Source organism: Balaenoptera acutorostrata, chromosome 17, assembly GCF_949987535.1.
Source record: "Balaenoptera acutorostrata chromosome 17, mBalAcu1.1, whole genome shotgun sequence".
NCBI classification, from domain to species: domain Eukaryota; kingdom Metazoa; phylum Chordata; class Mammalia; order Artiodactyla; family Balaenopteridae; genus Balaenoptera; species Balaenoptera acutorostrata.
In genome coordinates, this window is record NC_080080.1 from 28578545 (window position 1) to 28593594 (window position 15050).

The 15050-nt window shown below is 37.4% G+C and overlaps 1 protein-coding gene across 1 annotated transcript in view; it reads right to left on the minus strand.

The window, feature by feature from the left end:
* Nucleotides 1–969: 969 nt before the first annotated feature.
* Nucleotides 970–15050, minus strand: part of TRHR (thyrotropin releasing hormone receptor) — a 48343-nt gene continuing 34262 nt past the window's right edge. Inside the window, exon 2 of the mRNA XM_007188778.2 lies at nt 970–1582. Within this exon, the coding sequence (XP_007188840.2) occupies nt 1175–1582 (408 nt within the window). The 3' untranslated portion in view covers nt 970–1174. The remainder of the gene's footprint in view (nt 1583–15050) is intronic.

The following is a 15050-nucleotide window of genomic DNA, read 5'->3' on the forward strand; positions in this document are numbered from 1 at the left end:
AAAATTTTGCATTGCTTTGATTTAGAATCTGTAAACAAAATGTCACAAGCATTTAAAAAAAAAAAGAGAGAGAACCTACAAATGACAAGCAGGCAGGAAGGAAAGACACTTGCACACAAGTTAAAATCCATAGAATACAATGCTCAGTGGGGAGTCTTCAGCTGGAAGTGTAATAGTCAGCCTTTGGCTGACTTAGAATAGCAACTAAGCTTTTGAGAATGTTTCAGACTTTTAGCTAGATTCAGCTAGAAGGATTTGCTTGACATGGCTCAGTAGTTTATAGGATTTTCTTCTCAAATGCTCAAATAGGATTTTCTTCCTTAAAAGTCTCAGAGGAAGAAGTAAAACCTTATTTTGAATACTTGGTCTTGTCTTGGCTACTTTTCAATATTAATTATACGTTAGTATGTATCTTCACACTTATTTAATCTTGATATTTCTCCTGTCTCACCCATCATTTAGAAGCCTTGCAGAGTACAGAGCTGGATTTATCTAAATATCAAATCTACATGTCTTCTCAATTAGTAATTTTGGCTATTTTGGGGTTTGGCTATTTACATTAAAGTTGAATGGTGACCATCTACACTTTGTAAGATATAAAAATCAACTCAGAATTTTATAAGCATTATGACTTTTTTTTCATATGGTGAAAATATTTGTTTGAAATCTCATTTTTACTCATCAAATTTTTTTCTATTTTTCCCTGTAGTTTTAAATATTCATGAAAATAGCACTGCACTTTATTAAAATGAAATGCTAAATGAAAACATTAAAAATTTTCATGTCGCCAAACTACCAGATGTATAAATAATTTGGGGGGGGGTGAGAAAATACGTTTGATAAACTTATTTTGAATAAGGTAAACTGATGTCTAGGTTTTATCTAAACTTCACAGCCCCAGAAAATATAGTCTCAAATTAAATGGAAAATTTCCACCATTTGGATCTTTCACAGATCTGCTCAGTTTTTCTATGATATACATTTTCTTGATACGAGAAGGAAGCTGTGAATCATTCTAATGGGTTAAAGTGTCTTGGGGCAGTATGTGTTAGAGCACTGGCGAGGACTTTATCTGCTCTGTCGTCACATACGAGTATTGGCTCTTTCCTCTCTTGGGTTGATAACTGCACAGATTCTCATTTTCTTTATCATCCATTTTCTTCTACTCCATGAATCAACTTTGGCTAACGGTTATTTCAGAAGCCAAGCAGGTGTCATCAAAAGACACTTTCGTGGCAGACAAGTAAGTGTCAGTGACAGTGATGTCATCAAGCTCTGTGCTGAAATGATCTGACTCCTTGATGACGCTGTAATTGAGGGCCACGCTGTAGTTAGCCGGTTTCTCCACTGGCTTCTGCTTACAGTTGCAGAGCTTTCTGAAGGCTGCACGGAATTTCTGGGACATGAGATTGTAAATCACTGGGTTGATGGCACTGTTGAGATAAATGCAAATCCTGCAAAAGAGCAAGAACCAATTTTCTTGGAAAGGGCTGGAGAGAAATGAGTTGACAACCACAAGAGTTCTGTAGGGCATCCATAAAAGGGCAAACAGAATGACAACCACTGCCAGCATCTTGGTGACCTATGGAGAAACAGAAATGCAAAGCAAACACAAATTAAAACAAAACAGAACCAAAACATGAAAATAAAACGACTCCCCCTCTGCCCTCCTCCAGCATTTAGTTCCCAAGATGTAGTCCGAGACAAGGACTTAAGTGCAGGCAGTTTACAGTATTTGGGAGATGAACCCAGGAAGCAGGATTAAAGGCATAGAAGAGATTGTGACAGAGGAGGAAAAGCCAAAATAGGGTGTGTTTTTGAGACAACTCCCACTGTGGGCAACTGTGGATCAAGTAATGCATTTCGGGATCATCCGTCCAGAGACAGAGAAGCTGAGGCATTTATCTACTGGCTGCCATCTCCCCTTTGTTGAGAGGTGCCTTAGGGGCTTTAAATGCACGGTACTTCCAAGTTTCACCTACCTGGAAACTCCTAGGGGCTTTAGACAGAACCTTGAGGCGGAGAAGAGGAGAGACAGTCAGGGGACATTGGATACCTGTAGTGCAGTGTTCTCAGCAAGCAGGAACCAACCACAATAGCCATGAAATCATGGCTGAAACCACAGTCTGTCTAAGAGGATGTGACCCAGGGCACCAAAAGTGTCTGCGGTGAACACTAGGAGACCTAGGGTCTAATCCCATCTTTACTCACCTTTCTTTCAACAGCAACACTTTACATATTTTAAAATAACTTTTTAGTTATCTATAGTCTCTTACAGAGTTTGACAAATTTCAGCTTCCTCAGCCCAGACTTTCTAGATGTTCTGAACTTGAAAACTACTGTAAATAGAAGGAACTGATACTTCCTCTTTCATCCTTCTTTTTTTTTAAAATTTTTATTTATTTATTTATTTATTTATTTATTTATTTATTTATTTATGGCTGTGTTGGGTCTTCGTTTCTGTGCGAGGGCTTTCTCTAGTTGTGGCAAGTGGGGACCACTCTTCATCGCAGTGCGCGGGCCTCTCACTATCGCAGCCTCTCTTGTTGCGGAGCACAGGCTCCAGACGTGCAGGCTCAGTAGTTGTGGCTCACGGGCGTAGTTGCTCTGCGGCATGTGGGATCTTCCCAGACCAGGGCTCGAACCCGTGTCCCCTGCATTGGCAGGCAGATTCTCAACCACTGCGCCACCAGGGAAGCCCCCTCTTTCATCCTTCTTAACCTCTCAGCTGTTTCCCTAAAGCCCTCTCCACCAGCCTCTATCTTGTTCTGGCATTGAGAGAGATCCTGTTTTTAGACAGGGCTTTTAAAAGCTCTTTAGTGTAGAAATAAGGATTTCACAGCTAGATACCTTTTCTGTCATGAGTATCTACTATAAATTCAGCTCCTTGTACTTAATCCTAATAATAGAATCCATCTTGCTCTCCTGTGTTAGAATACCTTTCGTTCCCCTCCTAGCACTCCTTCTGATACTGGGGCTCTGTCCTACCCTTAACTATATCTTGTCCACCCCAGGAACACATCGTGGGGGTAATGCTACCCTCTTGCTGTTATTCTATAGTAACTGCCTCCTTCCTTGGCTCATATCATTTGCTGTAAGACTTCTCACTTAGGGACACACATAGCCTTTATCGTTTTTTGAACCACTACTATCTTTTTTTGAACAACTCCTACAACTTCTTTGCAATGGCACCTATGAGCTATCTATCCACCTACTCTCAAGTTACTGTGTTTCCTCTGCTTCCAGAACCCTTTGATCACTTTCTTGAAGTCCTCCCTACCCTCTAAGAATGTGCCCCGAGCCCTCCTGCTCTACCTCACTCACAGTTCCCTGAGCGATCACTGTTCACGGTCCTGCTGACTCACTGCATTAGGATAATTACATTTTCTATTTGGCTTACTGGGGCAGGGAAGTTGTTCAGTGGGAAGATATGATTTTCACATTGGTTCATATAATACCAAGTAAAACATTTCAGAGATTCTTGACCTCTCTCAGAGATAAAGAGGATCTATTCAGACAAGAGGTTAAGGGAAGCCTGCTTTTTCAAAGCTGACTTTTAAGATTATGAGTAAACACTTTAATTGATCCTAAGAAACTAAAGGCTTAATTCAGTGATAAATACTCTGAGCTTTGGAAGGAGCCATAGTAATTATCATCTTTATTGTCATCATCATCACTCACATCCCTGCCTTTTTCCACTGCCTGGTACTCCAGGTTCTCTGATATGAGGTCACTGCTTCACACTTACCAACATCCTCCCACTCCTTGCCAAGGACTAAGCATCTTATATTTGAGCCCCTGGCTTGATTTACAATTGGATTACTAGCATCACATTTGAGTCTTTATAATGGCCCGTCATAAAGACATGTAAACATAATCTTATTTAATGCTTTTAATAACTCCGTGTGTAAGCTAGTATTGGTTCTCTTTTGCATATGAAGAAATTGAGGTTTAGAGAGTATATGTGATTTGTCTAAGGACACATGGCTAGTAAGTGACAGCCATGATTCAAGCTAAGTCTGCTTAAGCCACAGCCCATGCTCTTTCCTTTATACTTTGCTCTCCCTGTGAAAGTCTTTTGCATTTTCATTAATGATATTTCTACCATGTTACTCCCACATGGTTGCCAAAAACATTTAATCTCTTCTAAGTATAATTTCAACATACTTATTGCTGCTTAATTTCTGAACTTAAAGATTGAATTTTATCTGTTTATTTTTCCCTACTACTATTTTCAGATGAAACACTGAATTCACATATAATATCTACCTACCTCTTTTTACTTAATGTAAGGGGGCAACTTTCATTGTCTCAAAGAAAAGCAATCTGTTTCTAGGTTAGTGTCTCTGCCATGCGCTTCCACAGGCCCCCATGCATACTTTGGCATCATCACTCCCCAAACTTTTTATTGCAATGAGTTATATTTGTCCACCTGTCCAATAGATGGTGAGCTTCTTCAGGACATGAGTAAAGTTTATTCATTTCTCTTTCCTCAGGTATTTAATACAGTATGTGACATAAGATAGCCCTCAATTAATGTTGAATAAATTCAGGCATGGAAAGAATTATTTCAAAACATGTAATCATGGTCCTTTTCTGGTTTTTTGTTTTTTCATTCAGTGAACATTTATTAAGCACTTACCATATCCTAGGGACTTTTCTAGATGCTGGGGATTCAAACAGTAAGGCTCTCTCCTCTTTTCATGTTGCTTTTATCAATGCATTGTGAAGTCGCTGACTTTATACGTTAAAAATAAGCAGACTATGATATGTGCCTTGTGATATATATGAGTCCAGGGTTCTGAGGAAGGATTAACTTACTCCACCTGCAGAGAAGGGGAGGCTTCATGAACCTGGTTCCCTTGGAGCTGCCCCCTATTCACTCCATACTCCATCCTGGAGGAGACACCATTCCTCGAGTATTCCTTTTCTGGGTTTTAATACTCCAACATATTGTTAGAGGATTTTTGCAAACACTTAATTTTTTAATATTAAAAATCCCTTTTAAATAGAGATTGGTTGATTAGTAAAATGAGTCCTTAATATACTTCAGCTTTTTGTTTGAAATACATTTTTTAAATGTTAAGGAGGTGTTAAAATAAAACAAATGCAGTGATGTTTCTAAGACTGACCCGGAGGAAAATATGTCTCCAGTGGGATAATAGAGAATACATTTAATCTCACTCATAATTATTTTTAGTTAATTCCAAATATCTTTGATTGAGCTTAATCACTTTCTAAAATGTTCACAAGTTTTTGGTGTAGCCATAGCTTGGATTTTAATAGTTCTGAATACAGGATCAAATACCTAGAAAGGAAATGTCCTAGAGATTGTCTTTCATACCCAATTAATTTCACTGTTGGTTGCTGAAGTTTTATTTCTGTTGTGGTTCCAAATAAGTGACAAAATGCAAATTTGAATATATCTTTGGGCCATTGTTTTTAGGCATTGACATTTTTACTGGGGAAGTGCATGGGATACACAATGAGTTGAAAGATTGCTTATTTACAGAAGTCGCTGCCCCAGGACCTAAAGGTCTTTGAGAAACAGCATGAAACAATCTTCAGGGGAAAATTATCTTACCATATATTTTTGATTGGGAAGGAATTAATTTACCCATTTACTCTAGGAGATTCATTGGCATTCCTACTGTGTACCAGTCAATGTCCTGGCTCTTGAGGATTCGACAGTGACCCAGAGACACATTGCCAATGGCTTCATGTATCTTATAATCTGATACAATGTGACAAATGCTAAGACAGAGGAAAGTTTTGGTTCTATGAGAGCCCCTGATCTGGATTTGGGGTTGAGGATTGGTGAGTGAGGATTTGGTCTCAGTGATAGTTAAGCCAAAATCTGAAGATAAGGAGAGGCAGGACAAGTGTTACTGCAGAGACTGGGTGTGTGTGACAATCTGGAGGCATGAGATAGTGGGGCATAGCATGAAGACCAGAAATAATTTAGTGTGCAAGTTCTAACTGCAGACCATGGAAAGAAGTGGAGCGATCTCTTTTCTCTAGGAAGCTTGTGGAAACCATAGCAAAATCCATCCTTTTCTGTGGGGTGCTTGGCATTCCTTCTGCTAGGACTGAAGGGGAGATGCAGCTGCCAAAGGGGATGTAGAGTGTTGAGTCCTAAAAGGGTCAGCTCCATGGAGCTAAAAAATCAACGAAGAAGTAGGCAGCCGAGAGCCTCCCATCAAGCCTCTTAGATAGCCTCAACCACCAGAGGGCAGACAGCAGAAGCAAGAAAAACTACAATCCTGCAGCCTGTGGACCAAAAACCACAGTTACAGAAAGATAGAGAAGATGAAAAGGCAGAGGGCTATGTACCAGATGAAGGAACAAGAAAAAACCCCAGAAAAACAACTAAATGAAGTGGAGATAGGCAACCTTCCAGAAAAAGAATTCAGAATAATGATAGTGAAGATGATCCAGGACCTCAGAATAAGCATGGAGGCAAAGATTGAGAAGATGCAAGAAATGATTAACAAAGACCTAGAAGAATTAAAGAACAAACAAACAGAGATGACCAATACAATAACTGAAATGAAAACTACACTAGAAGGAATCAATAGCAGAATAACTGAGGCAGAAGAATGGATAAGTGACCTGGAAGACAGAATGGTGGAATTCACTGCTGCGGAACAGACTAAAGAAAAAAGAATGAAAAGAAATGAAGACAGCCTAAGAGACCTCTGGGACAACATGAAACGCAACAACATTCGCATTATAGGGGTCCCAGAAGGAGAAGAGAGAGAGAAAGGACCAGAGAAAATATTTGAAGAGATTATAGTCGAAAACTTCCCTAACATGGGAAAGGAAATAGCCACCCAAGTCCAGGAAGCGCAGAGAGTCCCATACAGAATAAACCCAAGGAGAAACACGCCGAGACACATAGTAATCAAAGTGGCAAAAATTAAAGACAAAGAAAAATTATTGAAAGCAGCAAGGGAAAAATGACAAATAACATACAAGGGAACTCCCATAAGGTTAACAGCTGATTTCTCAGCAGAAACTCTACAAGCCAGAAGGGAGTGGCATGATATACTTAAAGTGATGAAAGGGAAGAACCTACAACCAAGATTACTCTACCCAGCAAGGATCTCATTTAGATTTGATGGAGAAATCAAAAGCTTTACAGACAAGCAAAAGCTAAGAGAATTCAGCACCACCAAACCAGCTCTACAACAAATGCTAAAAGAACTTCTCTAAGTGGGAAACACAAGAGAAGAAAAGGACCTACAAAAACAAACCCAAAACAATTAAGAAAATGGTCATAGGAACATACATATCGATAATTACCTTAAACGTGAATGGATTAAATGCCCCAACCAAAAGTCATAGACTGGCTGAATGGATACAAAAACAAGACCCATATATATGCTGTCTACAAGAGACCCACTTTAGACCTAGGGACACATACAGACTGAAAGTGAGGGGATGGAAAAAGATATTCCATGCAAATGGAAATCAAAAGAAAGCTGGAGTAGCTATACTCATATCAGATAAAATAGACTTTAAAATAAAGAATGTTACAAGAGACAAGGAAGGACACTACATAATGATCCAGGGATCAATCCAAGAAGAAGATATAACAATTATAAATATATATGCGGGCTTCCCTGGTGGCGCAGTGGTTGAGAATCTGCCTGCTAATGCAGGGGACACGGGTTCGAGCCCTGGCCTGGGAAGATCCCACATGCCGCAGAGCGGCTGGGCCCGTGAGCCACAACTGCTGAGCCTGTGCGTCTGGAGCCTGTGCTCCGCAACGAGAGAGGCCCGCGCATCGCGATGAAGAGTGGCCCCCGCTTGCCACAACTGGAGAAAGCCCTCGCACAGAAACGAAGACCCAACACAGCCAAAATCAATCAATCAATCAATCAATCAAACATACGCATCTGATTCAAGATCCTCATTAAAAAAAAAAAAAAAAAAAAAAAGCAGTACTCGTCTTTAAAAAAAAAAAAAAAATATATATATATATGCACCCAACATAGGAGCACCTCAATACATAAGGCAACTGCTAATAGCTATGAAAGAGGAAATCGACAGTAACACAATAATAGTGGGGGACTTTAACACCTCACTTACACCAATGGACAGATCATCCAAAATGAAAATAAATAAGGAAACAGAAGCTTTAAATGACACAATAGACCAGATCGATTTAATTGATATTTATAGGACATTCCATCCAAAAATAGCATATTACAGTTTCTTCTCAAGTGCGCACAGAACATTCTCCAGGATAGATCACATCTTGGGTCACAAATCAAGCCTCAGTAAATTTAAGAAAATTGAAATCATAACAAGCATCTTTTCTGACCACAACACTATGAGATTAGAAATGAATTACAGGGAAGAAAAACGTAAAAAACACAAACACATGGAGGCTAAACAATACGTTACTAAATAACCAAGAGATCACTGAAGAAATCAAAGAGGAAATAAAAAAATACCTAGAGACAAATGACAATGAAAACACGACGACCCAAAACCTATGGGATGCAGCAAAAGTGGTTCTAAGAGGGAAGTTTATAGCTATACAAGCCTACCTAAAGAAACAAGAAAAATCTCAAGTATACAATCTAACCTTACACCTAAAGAAACTAGAGAAAGAAGAACAAACAAAACCCAAAGTTAGCAGAAGGAAAGAAATCATAAAGATCAGAGCAGAAATAAATGAAATAGAAACAAAGAAAACAATAGCAAAGATCAATAAAACTAAAAGTTGGTTCTTTGAGAAGATAAACAAAATTGATAAGCCATTAGCCAGACTCATCAAGAAAAAGAGGGAGAGGACTCAAATCAATAAAATCAGAAATGAAAAAGGAGAAGTTACAACAGACACCGCAGAAATACAAAGCATCCTAAGAGACTACTACAAGCAACTTTATGCCAATAAAATGGACAACCTGGAAGAAATGGACAAATTCTTAGAAAGGTATAACCTTCCAAGACTGAATCAGGAAGAAACAGAAAATATGAACAGACCAATCACAAGTAATGAAATTGAAAGTGTGATTAAAAATCTTCCAACAAACAAAAGTCCAGGACCAGATGGCTTCACAGGTGAATTCTATCAAACATTTAGAGAAGAGCTAACACCCATCCTTCTCAAACTCTTCCAAAAAATTGCAGAGGAAGGAACACTCCCAAACTCATTCTATGAGGCCACCATCACCCTGATACCAAAACCAGACAAAGACACTACAAAAAAAGAAAATTACAGACCAATATCACTGATGAATATAGATGCAAAAATCCTCAACAAAATACTAGCAAACAGAATCCAACAACACATTAAAAGGATCATACACCACGATCAAGTGGGATTTATCCCAGAGATGCAAGGATTCTTCAATATACGCAAATCAATCAATGTGATACACCATATTAACAAATTGAAGAATAAAAACCATATGATCATCTCAATAGATGCAGAAAAAGCTTTTGACAAAATTCAACACCCATTTCTGATAAAAACTCTCCAGAAAGTGAGCATAGAGGGAACCTACCTCAACATAATAAAGGCCATATATGACAAACCCACAGCAAACATCATTCTCAATGGTGAAAAACTGAAAGCATTTCCTCTAAGATCAGGAAGGAGACAAGGATGTCCACTCTCACCACTATTATTCAACATAGTTCTGGAAGTCCTAGCCACGGCAATCAGAGAAGAAAAAGAAATAAAAGGAATACAAATTGGAAAAGAAGAAGTAAAACTGTCACTGTTTGCGGATGACATGATACTATACATAGAGAATCCTAAAACTGCCACCAGAAAACTGCTAGAGCTAATTAATGAATATGCTAAAGTTGCAGGATACAAAATTAATGCACAGAAATCTCTTGCATTCCTATACACTAATGATGAAAAATCTGAAAGAGAAATTATGGAAACACTCCCATTTACCATTGCAACAAAAAGAATAAAATACCTAGGAATAAACCTACCTAGGGAGACAAAAGACCTGTATGCAGAAAACTATAAGACACTGATGAAAGAAATTAAAGATGATACCAACAGATGGAGAGATATACCATGTTCTTGGATTGGAAGAATCAACATTGTGAAAATGAGTATACTACCCAAAGCAATCTACAGATTCAATGCAATCCCTATCAAATTACCAATGGCATTTTTTACAGAGCTAGAACAAATCATCTTAAAATTTGTATGGAGACACAAAAGACCCCGAATAGCCAAAGCAGTCTTGAGGCAAAAAAATGGAGCTGGAGGAATCAGACTCCCTGACTTCAGGCTATACTACAAAGCTACAGTAATCAAGACAATATGGTACTGGCACAAAAACAGAAACATAGATCAATGGAACAAGATAGAAAGCCCAGAGATTAACCCACGCACCTATGGTCAACTAATCTATGACAAAGGAGGCAAAGATATACAATGGAGAAAAGACAGTCTCTTCAATAAGTGGTGCTGGGAAAACTGGACAGCTACATGTAAAAGAATGAAATTAGAATACTCCCTAACACCATACACAAAAATAAACTCAAAATGGATTAGAGACCTAAATATAAGACTGGACACTATAAAACTCTTAGAGGAAAACATAGGAAGAACACTCTTTGACATAAATCACAGCAAGATCTTTTTTGATCCACCTCCTAGAGTAATGGAAATAAAAACAAAAATAAACAAGTGGGACCTAATGAAACTTCAAAGCTTTTGCACAGCAAAGGAAACCATAAACAAGATGAAAAGACAACCCTCAGAATGGGAGAAAATATTTGCGAATGAATCAACGGACAAAGGATTAATCTCCAAAATATATAAACAGCTCATTCAGCTCAATATCAAAGAAACAAACACCCCAATCCAAAAATGGGCAGAAGACCTAAATAGACATTTCTCCAAAGAAGACATACAGATGGCCACGAAGCACATGAAAAGATGCTCAACATCACTAATTATTAGAGAAATGCAAATCAAAACTACAATGAGGTATCACCTCACTCCTGTTAGAATGGGCATCATCAGAAAATCTACAAACAACAAATGCTGGAGAGGATGTGGAGAAAAGGGAAACCTCTTGCACTGTTGGTGGGAATGTAAATTGATACAGCCACTATGGAGAACAATGTGGAGGTTCCTTAAAAAACTAAAAATAGAATTACCATATGACCCAGCAATCCCACTACTGGGCATATACCCAGAGAAAACCGTAATTCAAAAAGACACATGCACCCCAATGTTCATTGCAGCACTATTTACAGTAGTCAGGTCATGGAAGCAACCTAAAGGCCCATCGACAGACGAATGGATAAAGAAGTTGTGGTACATATATACAATGGAATATTACTCAGCCATAAAAAGGAACGAAATTGAGTCATTTTTTGAGACGTGGATGGATCTAGAGACTGTCATACAGAGTGAAGTAAGTCAGAAAGAGAAAAACAAATATCGTATATTAATGCATGAATGTGGAACCTAGAAAAATGGTACAGATGAGCCAGTTTGCAGGGCAGAAGTTGAGACACAGATGTAGAGAATGGACATATGGACACCAAGGGGGGAAAACTGCGGTGAGGTGGGGATGGTGGTGTGCTGAATTGGGCGATTGGGGTTGACATGTATACACTGATGTGTATAAAATTGATGACTAATAAGAACCTGCAGTATAAAAAAACAAACAAAACAACTAATACTAAACTTTCATTGGGTTATTTGTATGAAATATGTTAATATAATTGTTTCAGACATTACATGAAATTTCTAAAAATCTTATATTTGTATTTGTATGGAGATATGTATGGAAATATGTTAATATAAATGTTTCAGACATTACATGAAATTTCTAAAAATCTTGTATTTGTATGGAAATATGTATGGAAATATGTTAATATAAATGTTTCAGACATTACATGAAATTTCTAAAAATCTTATATGTTCTGGTATAATGTTATAAGTAATAATCCTAGTTATTACTTTAAAATGTATATCTCAGAAATAACTAATTTTCTTGTCAACTGCATTATTATGAACTTTCATCTGATCTTTAACCGTGGTCATTTTTAAGTCTTTTGTCATTTACAGACAGTTCTGGGTGTACTCTGATGATTTTGCAAATATGTTCCTATAAAAGGGTTTCATCTTCAAGAAATTCATGGAAAAGACTCTGACAAGTACAGGTTTCTGGTAACTGACTGTACTGCTGAACTGAATGAATAAGCATTTTCAGAACTCTACTGAAAAACTGATGAACTCATAAAAGTGCTAACAAAAGATCAAGATGAAAAAAAAATTAATTACATGGGACTGAGTGAACTGATGAGGATGAGTATAATTTTTGTGACTTTCTGTCTGAATTAAAAAAAAAAAAATCCCACAAGGACTCAGGCAAAGAATATACAAATCAATTTTCACTGCAAAGTAAAGGTGCTGTTACAGTGGAGGATTACTGGACTGAATGTCAATATTATGACATAGTATGAGTGTGTTTCATGTTTGGTAATTGCAATCATTGTTGCTTTTGTTGTGGTCATCCATGTACAATGCTTGGTGTCAGTCTATTTATCTCTTGTAAAAATAAAATACAGTGTGTGTGTGTGAAAAATAAAAATAAAAAATAAATAAAATTAGAAAAAAAAAAAAAAAAGAAGTAGGCAGCCATTTTTGCAGAGTATATTGAGGGCAAGCCAAAGAGGTCATAAAAATCAGTTAATTAAAACATAGTGTTCAGCTGGAGAAGCTGCCTACAGAGATGGTTGAGAAGAGCAGGGTGGGAACAGGAGGGTCTAAGGTGGGCAGGCCTCTGTCCTTGGCCACCATGGTGAAGGGTTATCTTTTTCGTGAGGATCAGCTGGAAACTTTAGAATCAAGCCCTACTATATATATTTTACTCTTTATGATATTTAATTATGTGGAATAAGTGCCATATAGTTCTCACAAGAGAGTTTCAATTCAGTCCTCAAAACATCATTTTGTAATCTATAAAATCTCTAGATAAAGACCCTATTCAAGGATTTCTTTTCTTCCTTTAAAAATTTTTTTAAAAAAGACATGAACTGGATAGATGTCTATCTGACTGTTAAGGTTGAGATTACATTTCCCTGAGTGGACACAAGCTCAACTTTGCATATGTGTGCTGTCTGTGAAAAATCAGAGGCTAACTAGTTTCTCTATTCTAGGCTGCTGAGGAACCTCGTTTTACTAATTACTATCTCTAGTACTAGTACTACGACTTTTACTACAAGTTCTAAAACTGTTAGCTAACGTTTGCATATTACCTTTAAAAAGATAGTGTTAGATTTATAGAAAAGTTGCGAAGTTAATACAGAGAGTTTCCAAATACCCTACACCAAAGTCTCCCTATCACTAAGACCTTACACTAGTATGGTGCATTTCTTTGTCACAATTAATGACTATTCTTACACAGAATTAGTTAACTCCATACTTTATTCAGATTTCATTTGTTTTTCCCTAGTGCCCTTTTTCTGTTCCAGGATCCCATCCAGGATACCACATTATATTTAGTCATTACATCTTCTCAGGTTCCTCTGGGCTATGACAGTTTCTCTAACTTTCCTTATGTTTGATGGTCTTGATAGTTTTGAGGAGAACTGGTTAGGCATTTTATAGAATGTCTTTCAACTTGAGTTTGGATGATGTTTTCCTCATGGTTACAATGAAGTTATGGAGTTTTTGGAGGAAGGCCACAGAGGTGATCTGCCATTTTCAACACAACATATCAGGGGCACAGGCTATCAGCTTGACTTATGACTAATGATGTTAACCTCGTACATTGCTTTATTGAGATATAATTTACATATAATTAAGTTCACCCACTTAAAGTGTTCAATTCAGGTGTTTTTAGTGTATCCACAGAGCTGTGCACCCATTACCACAATCTAATTTTAGGACATTTTCATCATCCTGAATAGAAACCCTATACCCATGAGCAGTCACTGTCTACCTTCCCCAGCCCTAGGCAACCACTAATGTACTTTATGCTTCCACAGATTTGCCTATCTGAATATCTCATATAATTGGAATCATGCAGTCTTTTGTGTATGACTAGTGTCTTTCACTTAGCATAATGTTTTTAAGGTTCATCCATGTTGAGGCTTATATCAGTACTTCATTTCTTTTAATTGCTGAATAACATTCCATCGTATGTATAAACCACATTTTATTTATCCACTCATTTGGGTGGCTTCCACTTTTTGCCTATAATGTATAATACTGTTATGAACATTGGTGTACAAGTTTTTGTGTGCATGTATGTTTTTATTTTTCTTGGGTCTATAAGTAGGAGTGGAATTGCTGGGTTGCATATTGCTTTTTAAGTTATAAAGTATTCAAGAATATTAAACATTTAATATTTGATATAATTCTGAAATAATTCTGATAATTATTACAATAATGCCTAGTAAAAAGTACTAACTGATTTTACAGATCAGGACTCAAGAAAGATAAAGAGTAAAAGACAAAACTAAAATAGTTGGGACAACCCTCTTAGGCTACTCTTGTAACTTGGAGAACAACTACAAGACAGAATAGCATGAGTAAGAGGAAATGAGTAGTTTTGGAGAAAAGCATTATTTATTTATACAAATAAAAACTTTCATTTATCAGGCAAGCCTGTTTAGAGTGGGTTCAAGAGAAGATGGGAAAAGTGGATAGTGATTATAAACATATCTTTTGAGTTTTTCTGGGAAAAGGAGTAGAAAAGCAGAAGGGCTGCCAGAGGGGGATGAAGAGTCTATTTTTTTAAAGATGAGAGACATCACAGCATGTTTGTTTGCTTAGGGAGCAATCCCCATAGAGAGGGGAAATCTTATGATCCAGGAGAAAGAGAAGGAAGACAATTGGAAGAACTATGTTCTTCAATAGGGAACACAGTCCAGTGCCCAAGTGGTGTGGTTGGCCTCTTCTCAAGTGTAGATACAAAATTACTTTTTCAATATCTGCTTTTCTTTTCTTTTCTTTTTTTGTTCTTAGCCACACTTGATCTAAGCAATCAAGATAATCTGGGAGAAAATGCCACTTTCTTGTCAATACCCTGAATCCTGAATGG